Raw genomic sequence first — 18,231 nt, 5'->3', positions numbered from 1 at the left:
TGGATAACACTTGAGTCTGTACCGCTTACAGTGTTAGATCAAGCTGGTCTATGGTCCAAGCACTCTAATCATGGCAATCTTAGGTTCATTCCACGTAGCAGCACTGTAAATGACTGATCTTGGCTCAACGTGGCAGGCAATATTTTCTTCCTCTGAGTGTATCCTCTGTCCCTCGAGGGAAGGCGGCTGAAGTCCCTGTCACTGCTCTGTTGTTCTCTGTGCAGGTGTCTATAGTTCTTCCAAATGTAAATATGCCAGAGCGCCAAGTTTTATTTCCGTAACCGATGATAGTTGGACATCAGCCAACAGGCCGAACCAATTCAAGTTGGTCTAAAGTTTGAGGGAGCCAATGACTCAAAAATGTATTTCTTTCAGGTGTGACATGCCTCCATGTCAACAAGATACCAAGCTGAACTGTCGATTTCTTTTTGTAAATTGAAGCCTGTCCTCCGCCCAAGGATCGGATGTTTCTGAATCTTTTGGCTGAGTAGATCGCAGGATGCGGGGGTAGGCATACAGCACATCTCTTTATGTTGCTGTGCAGCTGGGATCTCACCTTTGTCCACAGTCTCTTCTTCAGGTGTTGCTTCTCTAAGGTTACAAACTAACCTGCTAGACTGACTTGATCCAGGGAAAATGAGCAAGAGGTTCCTTTGTGCTCCATTGAAGTGTATACGTTTATGTAATTTCTAACCAGACTCCTACATTTGCTCTTTTCCGTCTACATTTGCAGGGGGGGGGGGGTGCAAAATGGCAGGGAATGGGGAAGGTGGCAACTCTCATCACTACTAAACCCTGATGAGCACCTTCCAGTTACAGTTACATAGAAGTAAAAGGGTGCCCACCTAAGGACACATTACTTTCCTGCATAATGAAACATATTGGACCAGTGAGAATAAGAGAATGGGGAGCAGGGTGTCTTAATTGGACTGTGCAGGACAACTCTGATCCTCGACAGGTAAACCTTTTTTTTCATTCACAGAGAACATATTTTTTTTTCTTTGGAAAAAGTATTTTCTCTGAACCCCACTTAAACATTGAGGTATTATGCTGTCACGCTCTTGTAATGCCCTTGCATCTGCCTATCACGTGATTAAATGTATGTGCATTACTGGGGCGGAACTATGAATACATGCCACTTACGAGTTTTTGCGTGTTTAGCATCGTCTGCTTGGTGCCCACACAGAAATGCCTACTTTTCCATACCAAACAAATCCACCAATCCACCTTAACAATATAATATACCACCAGTCCTGTCTCTAAAACCGGATGGGGAATTTGTATTCAGAAAATAATTTTTGAGTTCTGTAGATTGGGCCCTAGGTGATTGCTACTTTTGTGACTGTACAGTAGTCCTCTGGAGTGGCCAATATGGCTGTGTGAAAAAAAAACAAGTGAACAAAGTGCAAACATTTTTTAAAAGAAATAAAAGCCGACCTGACACTCTTTTTCAAAATACCCTTTTTCAAAGTGTGCCGAAACCACATGTGGGGTGCCTTCTCACGTACTTTTTTAAGCTATTTTTAACTAGACGTTTGAAATCTTCTTGGCTGCCTGTTGTCTCCTAACACCTCATAGTACGCTACGTGGTGTGGGTTTGCTCGCTTGCAGCGTCAGATCTGCTCACTCTTTCAGTTCCCTCTTCGAGCTTCCCATTTACTTTGATTGCTTCCCGAGGCTGTTATTGCATCAGAATTGGCTCTTCGTATGTTATCCTCTCTACTTCTTACTGCACCTCTCCATTAAGCCTGATTGTTTACCACCTGGGCCCTTCCCCCTTGTGTTTTTCATGTTTTCCACGCGTGGAAGTTCACAAAGCCTGCTATTATCTTTCCATTTTATTTCCTTCAATGCATGCGCCCCTGATGCAGCCACCTCCACCCAGAGCTCCTTTCATAGCCTCAACCTATAAGCATTAGTTCTCAACTCTCCTTCAGTAACCTCTGTTCAGGCCCCTACTTTCTGGCTTATCCTGCTCCACTGAAGAGGTCTGTGTTTGAATCCCTTTCTAATACTCAAGCATCGAGAACATCAGCTCATGATTATTTGACATATCCTCCTGCTCCTAAAGCCAATAAGACATTCCTTCTTTGTATAGGAGGAACATTTAGGAGGCATATACTGCTTGAAACCAAAGTGAAGAGGTACATGCCAGAAAGATATACGCTCCACCTATTTTGTCAAGTGTCGTACGCCTCCTGAACAATTTCAGGTCAGGTAGCATCACCAGAAAGGCCACCCTTCCTGTTCCTTTCCTGGACTCCATCTTGGTGATACATTGCCCCTATGTGAGGGGACCCGGACAGGAAGTTGCTCTAGTGGTGTGTTTCATGTTTTTAAAACTACACCTTGTTTTCCAGACAAAAATACTTAAGAATGAAACCGGGGCGCGCGCGCATCTATGGGGGATATTCGTTTTTATTACTCACAGTGCATTGTGTTGTCTCCTTGAGCAGAAAGCGAGCAAGGGACAGAGTCGAGCCATTGACCGCATGAAGAAGAAGATGTTCGAGAGCGAGTCCTGGCTGCTGATGAACTCGCCCACCATTCCTTTCCGGGTCCACAGCAAGAATGGAAAGGTAAGACGTGTAGATCCCCCCAGGAGGGCCCGTGCTCTTCGACTGTGAAGGTCTGTCTCTGCAGAGCCACTGTGGTCTAACTCCAAATGTGAAGCTGTGTCTCCCTTTGAATTTGTTATTTTTAAAGTCTGACCTGGATTTGAGACCCTAGGCATGAATTAAAATGTGGGGCATGAATGATCTTCGGGAAATTAAGATACCTTCATTCAAATGTGGTTATTAACGAGCTGTGATTCCTCCGGGGAGCTCTCTTTAACTAGTGCAGGGATTTCAGCAAGTTGCTGAAAAGTGTGGCGGGCAAGTGTGTGTAACAGTAACAATGTCCGTAGGCAATGCTTCGTAACTTCAGGAAAGTCTTAGGACAATTATAACAACCATACGTAGACGTCAGTGGTTACTTTTCAACTACTGTACTAGTTCTGTACTGTATCCGGGTCTGGGCGCCTTAGTGGAAGGATAAAATGTCAAGTGTGAACACTTCGCTCAAAACCCAGTGTTTGTTTTTTCAGCAACAGTGTTTCTTACTCTGTCCTTGGATGGGGGAAGCACACACAGGGTCTAGGCAGATCGCGTTTGGTGACTGTGCCTTGGAGCAGGCGTCCTCTTTCTTTCTGCATTGGGTGAGAAGCAGCGGTTGCACTTCTTGGTGAAGAGGCAGAGGCTCTCCCAGCTCTGGAGAAATAGACGAAAGAACAGAGAGAGCGAAGTCACATGAGCCATCATGTTTTTTTTCTTTTGCAGTTTTATATAGTGCAAACTCGACCCGAAGGTATTGGGGCGCTTTTACAGGAGCACCAGTTACATCACAGACGGACACATTCATTTTAGGCACAGATTAAGTGTTTTGCCCAGAATCACAGTGTGTTGAGCAGACGCCGATACGCCAGAGTCGGCAGCTCTGACCGTTACACCATATTGACTTGGCAGCGCAGCCCTGGGGAACCAGTGCAGTGGGTAACACAGAGGCATGTGCGTCCCGGATGTCACTTCGCAGGGGAACTCTTAGATGCACGGGAGGAGGCGCATGAGCCCTCACACTGGGTCAGCACTATGAGCCTGGGGCCAGGTGCCGGGGTGAAGTTTTGACCCGACAAGTTGAGATCCAGGACTTTTGTTGGGTTAAAAAAAATGCAAACGCCAATGCGTTATGACAATCAATATGTGCAATTCAACATTAACAAGCTAAGGAGCTGTGAACCTATTGGTAAAAACTGCAGGAAATAAAAGCTAGAGTCCGATACGGAGTACCTGCACTTCTTTAATTTGAAAGGGAGAGTACCAGCATTTCTCAGCACTGCTGCAATACATTTAATGGGGGAGTACCGGCACGTCAGGAGCAAGAGGGAACTCTAAACAGCAAGTGCCTGCAATTTTATAGTTCCATTTAAAGCACTGAATATCTGCATAAAAATATCACTACTTTTTATTTCCTGCACAGTTTTCACCAAACTCTCACAGCTCTTTAGCTTGTTGTTATTGAAGTGCAGATATTGTCTTTCATAACGCACTGGCGTTTGCACCTTTTTCATCCAACAAAAGTCTTGGGTCACCATTTGTTGGTTCAAGACTTGTATTCCGTACAAAACCCTACACTCTATTTCACTGTACAGTAACTCCCAATACTAGAGGTAGCATTGTTAGCTGACAGAGCCCTCTGCTGGACATTTCTATTACTTCATTTTCATTCTGACCCTCAAAGGTATAGTTTTTTGTTTGCTTTTCAAAAGTTTTACATTTCTCCAGTAGACGCCCCCCCACCCCCAGTCATTGTTTACATAAGAAACAAAACAGTTAAGTACATATATCGTAAAATAGTCAAATCTGAAATTATTATAGCACATATATAGGCTTCCTGCCAAAACCATCTTAAAAAGAATCAGACATACTTCATTTCCGAGCATCCATCTCAACAGGAAGCCATCTCTGTGGCTTATATGTGCAAAGATTAGGAATGGCACGTTCCTAATTGTGATTCTTTGTGAATCGCAATTAGGAAATCGCTATTCCTAATGTAGGAAACTCTTTTGAGTTTCATTGGCGATTCTTAGTCGGTCATAATAGACCTACCTCATGAATATTAATGAGGTAGGTCACAATTTGCGGCTCGCCATGATTCGCTACCATCACCGGGATGGTGGCCTGCTAGGGTCAGCAGACCACCAGGTCTGTGTTTGTTTTTAAATAAGGCAATCCTTTTTTTTTTTTTTTTTTGTTAAAAAACGCAGCCTGTTTTCCTTCGGGGAAACAGGATGCGTTTAAAAAGGAAAAAATATATCACTTTGAAGTTTCCGTTTTTAAGAGTCGGCAGTGGTCCTTGGGACCACTGCGTGCTCTTAAAAATTATTTTGCCAACCATTCTCAAAGGGGAAGTGTTACCTAGTTGCAAATGGGTTACCACCATTTTTCAAATGGCAGTAAATTGAGATGTTTTGCGACTGCATTTCAGTTGCAAAACTTTTCTACGTACCATTACAATTCGGTATTAGGAAAGGACGCCCTACACACGCTCCTTCCAAATACCGAATCGCAAAACCCAAATTGCAATTCGGTAACAAGTTATCAAATCACTATTTGTACTTTGTACACCCCAAAAAATTATTTTCCCATTCGCAAGTTGCCCTATTCTGCAAAATTCGACCGTTTACTGCTGAAAAAATGCTTTGTGCGTCTAGCCCTAGATTACTTAGTACCCACCTCTACAAGACTGGTTTCCTGCTAAAGCCATCTTTAAAAGAGGCAGCATCCATCTCAACAGGACTCCACCTTCGAATTTCCCAGCATCTAATTCTACTGGAGGTGGCAGCACTGCATTTCCCAGAAACAGTTTCTACAGGAAGTGATATCACTGCGTTTTCCAGCAAAGTCATCTTTAAAAGAAGAAACCAGGCAAGCAGAAGACATTTCGCAGCGTCCACCTCAAATTTTGGGATTTCCCAGGATCCATCAATACCGGAAGTGACATCACAGGTATACATCTGTAAATCATTTCCCTTTACATTCTGACACTTCCTTGTTCGTTGGTGTTTCCTGAGTGAAAATTATTTGGAAAAAAAAAACATGCCATTAACTACAATTTAAAACATTAAATCGAATGTATAATTTTGAGGTACCATAAAATGTTTGCTTCCCTTCCGTATGTCGAAATGTTTTTTTCTTATACTATTTTTTTTAAAACAACTTTACAAACATTGCAGCTCGGGTACCACATTATTAAAACAAGCCATGTTGCCTTTGCCAATGCTTGTTTAATTAGGGATGAAACTGTTTCTTTAGTCCTACGGTTGATAACTCTATGTGTTGTCATATAAGGATAATGCTCCGTTCTCTGTACCTGTTCCATGCCCAAAGCAATCATGGACCTAATTAAAACAATTGGAATTCAGGAACAAACTGGAGGCCTTGCGGCCACTAACACGTAATTAATCACACTTCTTGGAGCTCACCTCTGCCTATTCCCACCTCTCCCCGAGAGATCTCTCCACACAGCTCACCTGGCCTGAATTGGCTTCTGAGAAGAAAACAGCAACTAATCTGATCCCCTCAGACCCCTCGATACCAAACAACTGTAGTAAAATCTTTCCCCAACTCTAATAACCAGCACTGATATAATTTTAGACAAAGTTAAATGTGATAACAGCCATCAGCGTCACATCAAATAGTAACCTTCAATGTGCATGGACACCAAATGTCCATGGCTCGTCCTGAAAGTTAAATATCTTTCTCTTCCATTTTGTTGAAAAATTGTTGATGCATCTAAACAACCAGGCCACACTAAGACTCAAACGCAGCCCTGCTCCTTTCCACCTTGCGCTCTCATCTCTTTGCTTTCTCGCTCTCCTGAAGCACCTGGCGCGTGCTGTAATTTCCCAGGAAACCTGGAGAAGGTGACAGAGGGATGAGCTGGATTCAAGGATACACGGCCCTGGTATTCAGCGTGCTGCTATTTGAGGCAGGCTTTTGAGCAGAACTTTGGGCACCAGTGCTCATGCTATTACAAATTAAGCACTGCGTGTTGGGACTGGGAAGGGCACCCAAAGTGCTACCCTCATGGTGGTTAGAGGCTTCTGCCTTTACCTGGAATTAAATAGCACGAGCGCTGTGGTGGCAGCATAACTTGTAGTGGTCCGTGGGAGTAGACCAGTCCTCTTCCTCCTTCCCTAAAAACCAGCCTCCAGAGGCTACATCCCACCAGGGAAATGCCCGGTGGAAAAAACTGGCTGTCTGGGCCGTAAACAATGCTTGTTCACCTGATGGAAGCTCTCCACATGTGTATCAGCATCATTATACTGCTTTGCAGAGGGTAGACTCTGCCTGATTCAGGCGCCTCAAAGGACTCTTTCGTATTTGCAGCATAGCTCTTACTTGTGGATTCCGCACTGAAGTGCTGCTGGTCTGCTTGTCCCTTGCCCTCAAAAGACCATTTTACAGTCGATGCTCTCTGATGAGCCTTGTTTCATTAACATTGCTTCTGTAGGTTCTCTTGTTGCAACATCGTGACACTAGGTTCTACCCTAAGTCCAGTGACTTCACACAGGGTGCCACCCTTACTGCACTAATATCACACTGGGTGCTACCCTTATTGCAGTGACATCACGGTCAGCACTACCCTCCGTGCAGTGACATTGGTAGAACCTTCCTTTACTATAGGTGTGCCCTGCTGGGTTTGTAAAGACTGCTGCACATCTAGCCAACGAGAACTCCTACTGCAGTAATATCACACTGAGAGAGCTGGCCTTGCTGCAGTCTCGTCAGCCTGTGAGCTTTCAGTGGCATCATCCCACAATTTGCTCTTATTGGAGGGGTAACACACATGAAACCAAACTTACTGTGGTTGCTGCAGGCAGATGTTACTGAGAGCTGCCCCTTTTGTAGTAGTAGTATGTACTGGGTAGCTGCATCACTGGAGAACTGAGTTTTCTTCCACTGGCATTGGTACTAACCTCACAATAGCAACATCACTCTGGGAGTGGCCGTGCTCGCAGTTCGGTGACATTACAATGTGATGTGCCATTGCAGCCGTTACACCAGTGTGAGCTACCAATATTGTGTCTACAGCAGTTTGTATACTGTACTTCCTGAGTAACATCATATTTTGATGTGATATTACTGCAGGAGTATCATACTGGGTGAAGCCATCACTGCAGGAGCCACATCATAAAGGTCTACTTTAAACCATCAAGCAGAAGCACAGATGTTTGGAAGGAAAAGTCCTCTGCATGGTAATGGACGTGCAACCCTGCTTTGAGTGCCCGGCTATACTGATGTCTGGATCCCTAATGCTGATTTTTGTTGTCGTAGGTGAACACTGCACATGTGTGTGCGCAGTGACAAAGGTCACTTATTGGTAGTGCTTACTTTGAGCTTGTGGTTGCTGGCGGGGGCCACCAGCAGTCATTTTTGGGGACCATCACTTATTTTTCCTCATCAGACATTTACCGGGAGCAAGAGAGGGAAAGACCATGAAAAGGGAAAGATCTAGGAGAGAGAGACAGAAAAATGTTTACAAAGGGAGAAAGCAGGATCCTGCAAGAGTGAGAAAAAGGAGCCGTGTGTGTTGTGTAGTGACTTGAAGAGGCATGAGGTGGATTTAAGACTACACAACTCTGGTAGTCAGCGTGCTCCTATTTGAGGTAGGCTTCTGAGCAGAACTTTGGGGCACCAGTGCTCATACTATTACAGATTAACCCCTTCCAAGCTCGTCATGAGGCACAGTGGAGCTGTGCTCATGACGAGCTGAGCTCGTCATAACTGCCGCGTCCCTTCCACGCGCAGCTAATTCCCCGCCTCTCGGGCATTCTAAAGGAGTTGGCGGAGTCGTGACGAGTCCAGCTCATCATGAGCACAGCTCCACTGTGTAGCATGACGAGCTGGGCTCGTCACGAGCACCACGCGGTGCAGCATACGCCCCACCCTCCGCACCGCGAGGGAATTAGCCCTGCGTGGATGGGATTAAGCACTCCTTGTTGGGACTGGGAAGGGCACCCAAAGGGCTACCCTCGTAGCGGTTAGAGGCTACTGCCTTCACTAGGAATTAAATAGCACGAGTGCGGTGGTGGCAGCATAACTTGTAGTGGTCAGTAGGAGTAAACCAGTCCTTTTTAACCTGTTCCCTGGAGTGAGGCCTATAGGCTAACCCATTTTAAAGATTCTGCTGTTGTGTGCTTAACTCAACCTTGGCTTACATAAGTTTGTTGTATATTGCTGTGCGATGCATGAGCGGTGTGTCTTTGCTGGATGTATGTGTGTCTGGGAAGGGTACAATACACGGATAATGCAGTACAGTGCAGTGCGTTCATGTTAAATACATGTGCTTGATATGTGTGCCTATGAGTGGTACAGTACAGAAAGGATGCAGTACGTGCAGTTAAATGTATTTGCTGAGTGTATGTGTACCTGTGAGTGGCGCAATACATGGCGGGCCCTGGGTTCCATTTTGTGAGACCTAAGCCTGCATGGTGAAAGATGAGGAGGTAGAGGGATCCCCAAAACAGATGTGTATTGCTTCATTCCTGTATGCTGGCTGGGACACACCCTGGAGAGGGGAGAGCCACTTCAAAGGGTACTGTTTGATTCAGTGAGTGATCACATGTGGTTTGGACACATATCAGGAAGGAGATGGGGCTGATAACATAATGCTAAAGAGTAAGGCTGAGGCCCTGGGCTACCCTTTTGATGCACCTATCGATGACATCCAAGTGTTAACTCTGGTCACTTCCGTGGACTGTGTAGTGGGGCTACCATCTTTGGCAGAATCCTTTCAAGAGGAAGAAGAGGGCGGAGGAGTGGGTACTTCAAAAGAAGCAGACCCCCAACATAACCTTTAAAGACTCACTCTAAATCACATTTGGTGTCTGAAAATGGGCTATAAGAAGGGGAGTTTATGACCCTAATGTTAGTCATTTGCCAAGCAGCCAGATGGGCTGTGTGAGAAGGGTAAGCTCTGCAAGATTTCTACCTGTGACCAGCACTAGAGACCAAGGCCTGCTAGTCTTCCTGCTGAGTAAGGGGACATCACCTAGGGAATCCAAGACCACCTGCCATGTGGCACCAGATCCCACCTGCTTGTCTAGACCAATGTGCCCTGTGATGAAGAGGACAGCGTTGGAGGGAGCGAGGTCCAGTGGGGAGCCCGGTCGAGTATAATCCCTTTGCAAGCCCATGTGCAGTGGGTGGCAGCATCCCCGTATGCCAAGAGGGCAGCTGTTAGAAGACTGCCATGCGAAAGGGCTATAGCCATGTACGGTAGTGTGCATCAAATGTTTTCCCAATCCTTTCGCTTTAGTGTTGTAGCCAGGTAGCCAGCTCCTGCTTGCATCATGACTGTAAAATATGCAAGAAGCAAGAAAAGTATTGGTTGTGTTGGCAGGATGTGTGCATTTTTATCACCATGCCCTGTGGGGCCACTGCCAAAGATTTCACTGTGCCAATCGGCTGGAGCCCATGAGGATACTATGACCCTGCATGCCAGAGGGGGGTCATCGGCACCAACAAGTCAGGTTACCTGGTCAGAACTCCACCACTCCCCCCTCCTCTCCTAAAAGCGGGAGGTAGAAGAGACTTACCCTGCAAAGAGGAGCCGCTGAGAACCATCGATCAATGAAGAGGCACGGCTGCATGTATGGACTCTAGAGCCACTGAGTGCAACCCACAAGGATTGTGTGCAGCAAACTCCCCTGAATTAATTGCTGCTGCTCAAACTGCTGTGGATGCAGCGCCTTCATGAACTCTGGTCGCTCCGATCATGCGAGGTGCAAGTAAGATTGATTTTAGGCCAGTCGGCCTGGGGAGAACTTGCTACTGGTTAGAGGTGCGGCACTGGCAAACTGTTGAAATTAAAATCAAGTCATAGTTGACTCGAGTGTTGGACTACTAATGGAGCTTACCCTGAATGCTGCCTAAAATTAATGGGGAATATCCACTAGCGCTAGAAGCAAGGCAGGAGTGGGACCCGGGGAACTGCTCCTCCGCAATGTAAAAAAATAAAACGATATTTTAGTATCGTTTCATTTTGATGTAGTCAGTGTCTGCTGGGACAAGGAAGTACCAGCACCAAGGTGAGAGGCGGTGGGAAGTAGGTAAGTTCAAATGTTTTTTTGTATTATTATTATGGCCCCCCCCACCCAGTACCCCCTCCCGTGCACCCTCCCATGTTTCCCCCTCACCCTACTCCCTCTGCCCACCACTTTTTGTATGTGGCAGCAGCCACTGCACTGAACAAAACACCAAAGCCTTGACCTCATGGCGCATTTATAGTTGTTTGAGAATGTCATCATTTTTTTCCTTTGTGTTTAAGCACTAGAAATAAAATACTTTTCTTTTTTCATAAAAGTGAGTATTTGGCTGCACAATGAGTTCTTGCTGCTGCTACACACATTTTGAGTTGTGAGCCTATGTTCTCTCCCCTGTATCCACCTTCTCCCCGCCCCCTTCTCCCCGAGGAAACTGTGGAGTGCTCAGACCATGCTATTCCTGAGAGTTAAATGCTGAAGGGGCACGTAGCCCAGTTGCCCAGCATCCATAGTAGGTCGGGCCCTGGGACATCAGGAGTAAAAGGCGCAACACCCCATTTGCCCTAGTAACCTATGCTTGCAAAAACTGCAATTGAGAGTTCCAATCCTACTGAAACACAAAACAGAACAATACCTCAAATCTTGTTTCACTCAATGAAGCAAAATATAAAAAAAATTGTAAGTAGAAGTTTTCAAAATGATCAGCAGGAAATGAATATTTTGCTGTTGAGAGGGTTCAGTTGAAAAAGATTTTGTCAGCTCTTGGTAACTCATAACCTAATAGCTGTGAACCAGTAACTTTGAAGAGACCCTTTCTGCTTTGAAGGATGTAAGCAACAAACATAAGCAAACATATTAAAGAATACTATCAGGAAAAGGAGACCCTAGGACTGACGTTTACAAAAAATGCAAGAAACAGAGGCGGTAAAGCACAGATTTGAGAAATGCAGCAAGGAACGCTGCATTCTGAAAGAGATGGACATGAACTCAGCCAAGTCATTAAAATTATAGGAGTAGGAATCAGCCTACTGAGAACCTCTAAACTGGTGTGTGGCATGTATGGTTGTATACTAAGGCACTGTTAGGAGAAAAGGAGATGAACACCTACCATTTGTGTGCATTTGTACTGCTATGTCTAGAAATGCTTGGAAACCAATGTTTGTCACACTCTGCACTATACAGATGAACCTCCGGTATGGAATTCTGTGCTGCTTGGTATCAACTTTAGGAAAACCTGTAAATTGACATTTCAGAAACAGATTTTAAACATCTAGGAAGGTGTACTCCTCCTGCCTCTGTAAGGTGGGTGGAAACAGGACACCTAAGGACACATTACGAAAGCATGCACTGACAAATCCCTTGATTAAGATTTTATCTGAGATGGATATATATTACACAGTACTCTATTTATGTCTGGATTTAGATGTCTTAAGTGTTCATGAAGTGGCAGGTACTGATAAGTGCAGTTTGGAGTTATACCAATATGCTATGCAACTATGCTGTACAACGGCGACTGTTCAATAATCAATGTTGTCACCCCTATTTTTGCATTGTTTTGTAGTGGTTCTTTATTTCTTGAGTATTTTTGCTCATTATATGGTATAGATTGTAGGCCAACCTTTGTACAATGTCTCCTGTTGATGTTTGAAAGAGTAAAGTTTTTTGTTTTTTATTAAATAAAAGATATGTAACGGTCTGTTATCTGTTTCTAGAGCTACTTGTTCCTGTTGTCCTCTGATTACGAGAGGTCAGAGTGGAGAGAAGCGATCCAGACTCTCCAGAAGAAAGGTAAGGCCGGAATGTGTTCCCAGTCCTTTGACTTTAGTGTTGTGGCCAGGTAGCCAGCTCCTGCTTGCATCGTGACTGTAAATTATGCAAGAAAGGTATTGGTAATGTTGGCAGGAAGTGTGCATTTTTATCACCATTCCCTGTGAACACTGATACTCAACCTTTTAATCACTGAAGTATAATTAAGACTTGGAACGATTTCTCAAAAAAAGAGGTCTTTTCCCTCTTTCAGTTTGTCCAATTTTGTTTGGTAGCCTTTTAATAATTGGAGTGTTCAGTTGGAAAGTATAGGGGGGCGAAGACACCCTCCCTGACAAAGATAATTAGGAAAAATGCCATTACATCCTTGTCTCAGCTTGTGGTGTGGCTGGCAAAAGAACTGTTGGCAAGCAAGCTCTTCTTATAAACCTCGGCAGAGCTATGAACACTGGCTGCCTCTCCACACCAGCTGTTGTTACTATTTTGCATGCCTCAAGCTATCCGCATCAGACAAGTCATGTTGCCAAGTTCCAATAGCCCAACAATCCAGCAGCTGTGATTCCACAGTCGCCCATTGCAAGATTGTGTACAACTGAACTTGGTGTCTGGTTTTGTCTTCCCTGTATCTATCATTTCCTGTAATCTCCAAAATTTCCATTTGACCTCACTCAGACTTCCCAATACCATCGTTCTGTTCACGGTGCTTCCTTTAGAAGGAAGTTCTTTCTCTTCAGTGACTGTTTTTTCTCTGCTGCATAGACCATCTGCCTTTTGTATCACTTCCCTGGCAGTATCTCATCAGATTACTCTCATTCTTGTTACTATGCCCTAATTGACCATCTGTCTTCTTTTTCATAAGTCCTCCATTGTTCTTACTGAGGGCCTGTCATCTTTCTTCTGAAGTTTGTCTGCCCCCTAAGCTTCATTCATGATCTTGATTCCTCTCTGACTGCTATGACGTTCATTCACAGTCCTCTTTATGTGCACCTCTACTTCTTTCTTCTATGTAGACCCATAGGTCTTTAAATTCCTCTAAATTGCCATGTTGTCTTTTCAATGAGAATCTCTCCTTTTTAACATGTTCTCCCTCTTGTTTTCTGAGCCCTTGAAGATTTTCTTCCCTGGCAATAATTAATATCCCACACACCTTAAAATCTCCAGTAGCCTGTGTCACTTGTCTTTCACAGATCCTCGTGCCTAGGTCAGCTTCCTATAGGATCTCCTCAACATTCTTTATCTTAAGTATTCTCTCCTTTTTCCAACAGATCCGCCGGTCTCTTCTCTCTCGTCCGTGGAGCTCCAGGTTCTCATAGGTTCCTGTTTCAAGCTTCGGACAGTTCATAACATTCCTGTCACCAGCAATAAGGATGGTAAGTGTCAACCAGGTGTGCTTAAAAGTGAAAAGATAACTTCTCCCCAGGTTGCCGCCAGTTTGATCTCTATTCTTGATCTTGAGAAAAGAGAGAACGAGGGCTGGTGGTGGGACCCTTGAGCATTGGATTGATTTATGTTTGGCAGGTCCAAGGGTGTATCCTAAACATGAAAATAGTAATTGTACTCAAATATTGTTCTCCAAGTGGTGGGTGGGTGGGTTTGTTGTCTTTCCTATAAACAGTGTTCATGCCTGTATATACTGATTTGTAATGTCCCTTAGCAGCGAAATGCTAACGCTTCTGCTGTGCAGCCTCACGCATTGCTTTGTTTTAATTGTGTCAACTTCTAGTGCAAACTAGTTCTTTTGTATTTCATACCCTTAAATCCGTTCTCTGCACTCGTTACACTCAGACTCCCTCTCTGTTAGTAAGCTATCTCCACAATGGTTTACAAACCTTACACTATGGTCTATGAAGCCAAAGGAGGTCAGTCTTTTGTCCATGGACCTTCCCTGATGGTAACTGTGAATTTGTGACAAAGTCCAAGATGGTACAACCAAGGTTCCCTAGTCTTCTGTTCTTCAAGAGTGCATCTCTGGTTCCTCGTTGTCAATCGAATGTAAAGCAGGTAACGCCAGACAGCCCCGGTGTTACATGCTGGGCTGAGGGCTCTACACACGAGGAAGAGCTGGTATCTGTAAGGCTGTAGAGAAGTGCTCGACAGCCACAGGTACTTGATGGCACCTTGATTTAACAGAAGGAGTCATTTGTATGCAGTCGCTGTTAAATGGCTTACAAACCCGCGATGCCAGGCCCAGAGGCACGAACTGGGCACTGAAGGACCACACTATAAAGGAGGCGTTCTTTCCTTGGCTAGGCTGCAAAGGTATTGCAGTGTTTTCTGCAGTGGACCAAATCTTTGTATGAAGATGTAAGTTTAGAACTTTTTGCTGCCAGTTTTTGTCTCCAATGGCAGTCACGACTTGCAGAATACTGCAGGGCTCCTATCTGTTGACCCATTCTACATGTTCTGACACTGCAACAGGCTCCGAGTCTCGGGTGAGTGTGTTCACTGCTTGCAATCGATACCATTTTTAACTGAGACGGTTGTGTTATAACAACCAGAAAATGATTATTTTCCACCTTCGAGAAAGTCAGGTGCTGGGTAATCTCAAACGTCTGTCTAAATGTCATGAAATAAAACGTGGAAGCATTGGCACAAGAGTGACTGCTCCTCTCGGATCCAAAGCGTAGGTTGGAGAGAGAAATGTGACTGAAAAACTTTGATCAAAAAAATCTGCTGGCCGAAGAACAAGGTGCAATACCCCTTTTCTGTTGCCTGTTCCATTCACCCTGCATACCAGGAGAGATGCCTTAACTCTTTTTCATCTCTTGCTTTTCATACTGTCCTACCACCCTACTTACTGCTTGAATGTTTTCACAGTATATTTTCATTGCAAATGTTTGATCAAAAGTTTATTCCTTTCTAAATATTAAGTACTAAACTCTGCAAATTACTCATACTTGTGTTAGTGTTGGCCTGGCTATATTATTAGATAGCAGCTTATCTAAGCCTATCCAAAATGTCCAGTCAGACAGTGCAAGATACACACGGCAGAGCTATAGGTATCACACCTGAGATGAAGAATAAACACCCATCTTTCCGCCATAACATCTCCGGTGTTTTGTCTGTGCGTGGTCTCCATATCCAGCACCGCTGTGCTCTGCCTGCTTTCAAAAGCAGTCTGTGGGAATGCCACAAGTCACCTGTCAGATCTGTTTCATTTCTAAGCCTTTCACATCCTTTCAGTCCAATCATAAGAGAAAATTGTGACTCTCAGAATGGAGATTGTCCAAATGTGGTGGCAACTCCTTAAAATAACAAAGTACTGGAGTTCTGGAACAAGCGCATCGAATACCTAATGGTGGACAACACCTTCACTAGCTCGAAGAAGAAATAAAACATCTTCTGCTTAAGCATCTGTTGTGGTGGCTTCGGCTCGTGTGAGTTCCGCTTTGTAACTCTTCCCTCCAGATCCGCTGTTCTACTTCTTGTTCTTCACTTGTCTGTCTCCCATCCTTAGCTCGAATCTCGGCATTACTGCACTTAATGTAGACTTGAAGGTCGTGCTGGAACTACCTGTGTTATTACGACCATATAACAGAACCATGAAATTGGCCCTTCTTTTTTAGTTGCTGCGCCTTGAAGCTGGCTCCCTGGCATGTGTGCATTACAAACAACGATAATTATTGAATGTATCCACAGTGAGTTGGGCTGCGCTGTGTCCTTTGCTTTTAAGACCCTTTGCTTGCACGCGACGGCGCACAAAGTTCAACATTCTCTGCAGATTTCAAGGCACAGGAAGGCAACGGAGCGAAAGAACAAGGCCCTGTTCTTGACCTGTAACACTGTCCTTGTGCCCTCCCCACCCTCTCTCAGCCGTTGAGATTATATTCTGGTTCCTCTTTCTACAAACTGGATGCAAACCGCAGAGGCTCTGGGGAGTGGGTTTGGAAATCAGGGGTTTAGGAGGTGGTTTTCCTCCCCTCATTTGAGTTAAGACTAGGACATGGTGGGGAATGTGTTGTAGCAAAGGGTCCGTGGGCTCTGGTGCAATCAGTGAAAAAGGGACCCCTGTCCTCGGGTTAGGTTGTAAAATAAAACCATAAATTGGGGCTCAAATGAGGAGGTTTACCGCGAAGTAGTCAAAGCATTAAACTAATGCAGCTGTCGTTCCTCGATTTCCTCTTACAGCACCGGTTTGTAGAGTTGGGGATTCCCAGCACTAGATGGCGCTGGTGGAAAGGCAAAGCGAATCCTTGCGTTATGATGAACGCTGTGTGTTGATAAGAGCCATGCTCAGTACAACGGCGCATGCAGACTATCGACATCACACACATTAAGGACAAGAGGCCATTTTTACGGACACATCTTGGGACATTTCACAATTATAAAATACAGCGGACAGAAGTACAAGCCAACATAGGGATATGTGCTTTAGTTTGTTTTAAACATTGGAGTGTTGAGCAAACATTCGTACATAGCCTGACAGATCTAAAGATGGAAAACCCAGCAAACACATACACTGAAGCCGAATTTCACAGCCGGAATAAAGGGCAGTTTGCACAATACTACAGCGGTATCGTGAATGATAATGACAAAAGCCGTGCCCTGTTAGTGAACATAGGCTTAAAGTTGACAGGCAGAGGCACTACCAGAGAGTGTAAAAAAGAGAGAGAAATGATGATGAGAAAGGAGGGGAGGGCTGCATACTGAGAGGGAGAGACAGAAGTTTGAACAGTGAAATTGAACAGTGAGGATGTTGTGCAAGCTGAAAGAAAGGAAGAGAACAGAAGATGGGGCAGAGAAAGGAGCAAAAACAGAGACTGATGCTGAGGATGACAGAGGAGTTTGAAAAGAGAAGTAAAGGTAGATGGGGCACATAAAAGGAAACGAAGAGGTAACTGAGAGGAAGCATGTGGGGGAGTGAGAGAGGCAGAGATGAATGGCAAGGTAGGAGAGAGAAGGGAACGAATACAGAAAAGGGAACTGAGAGATGAAGAGGTTAATAGGGAATGAACATTGAGATTATGTGAGGGTTCACTTTGTTACTTGTACGCCAGACCTTTCAATCCCATTTCTGATGCACCATATTGCAAATTGAAAATATGGCGCTACTCTGCTGTGTCCCTTGCACTCAAGCAGAACAGCCACTTCACTTGCTGTGCTGTAGAGAGTTGCATGAAATGTTAGTAAATATACCCCTCAAAGATTTGGCACATGTGTCCAGTTTTAAATGTTGTATTGGCCCTTGTGCAGCGCTGTGCTGCCTTTTGGGTGATTTTTGCATAATTACAGAGTTGCCGCATTTGCCATCATCTGCTGCATAAGGTGCAGCATTTTGCTCGAATGGTACAAACGTTACTAAAAATTCAGCAGCATGTGTTTCTGTGCAGTGGTAGGTCCTTTCTAAAGGTTGACTGGTACACTTTCTGTTGCTTATAGCTATATTTGGGTGATAAACTGGTAATAATACGGTGCAACCAATTTTCCAGATAGTGTTAATATGTTTTAAAATGACAAAATAATAAAGAAATGCTATCACAAAATGTGCTGCATTCTACCACATAATTTTTTTTTTTGGCACGTAATTTAGGCAACCCTGTTACATAATTAGGCCCTACCCTGCTGCATAATTCCAGTGGCCCTGCTTAAGACAATGAGGACTACAATATGTAAGAGTCACATGCCATCCATACTGGCAGGCATTCTATGTTAAGAGTGCTTAGCCTGGAGAAATACAAATTCGGGATTTAAAACATATCATAATGGTTGGGGGTTTGCAACCTTATAATAATGAAAGATTAGGGAAAACTAGAAGTCAGAGTTTATTTGACAGACAAAAACACCCAACGCGTTTCGAGATCAGCCGATCTCTTGCTCACTTGCTCGGCTGATCTCGGTGTTTTTGTCTGTCAAATAAACTCTGACAACACCGTTCT

At 44.5% G+C, this 18,231-nt stretch overlaps 1 protein-coding gene across 3 annotated transcripts in view; it reads left to right on the top strand.

Moving 5' to 3' along the window:
• ABR (ABR activator of RhoGEF and GTPase) overlaps positions 1–18,231 on the top strand; it is a 1,286,060-nt gene that overhangs the window by 963,069 nt on the left and 304,760 nt on the right. For all 3 annotated transcript variants that reach the window (XM_086955070.1, XM_086955071.1, XM_086955072.1), the window contains exons 11-13: positions 2,457–2,579; positions 12,301–12,376; positions 13,621–13,725. In XM_086955070.1, the coding sequence (XP_086811196.1) occupies positions 2,457–2,579; positions 12,301–12,376; positions 13,621–13,725 (304 nt within the window). The remainder of the gene's footprint in view (positions 1–2,456; positions 2,580–12,300; positions 12,377–13,620; positions 13,726–18,231) is intronic.

This window comes from Lissotriton vulgaris, chromosome 2_1 (assembly GCF_964263255.1).
Source record: "Lissotriton vulgaris chromosome 2_1, aLisVul1.2, whole genome shotgun sequence".
Lineage (NCBI taxonomy): Eukaryota > Metazoa > Chordata > Amphibia > Caudata > Salamandridae > Lissotriton > Lissotriton vulgaris.
This window is presented reverse-complemented; position numbering and strand designations above follow the sequence as displayed.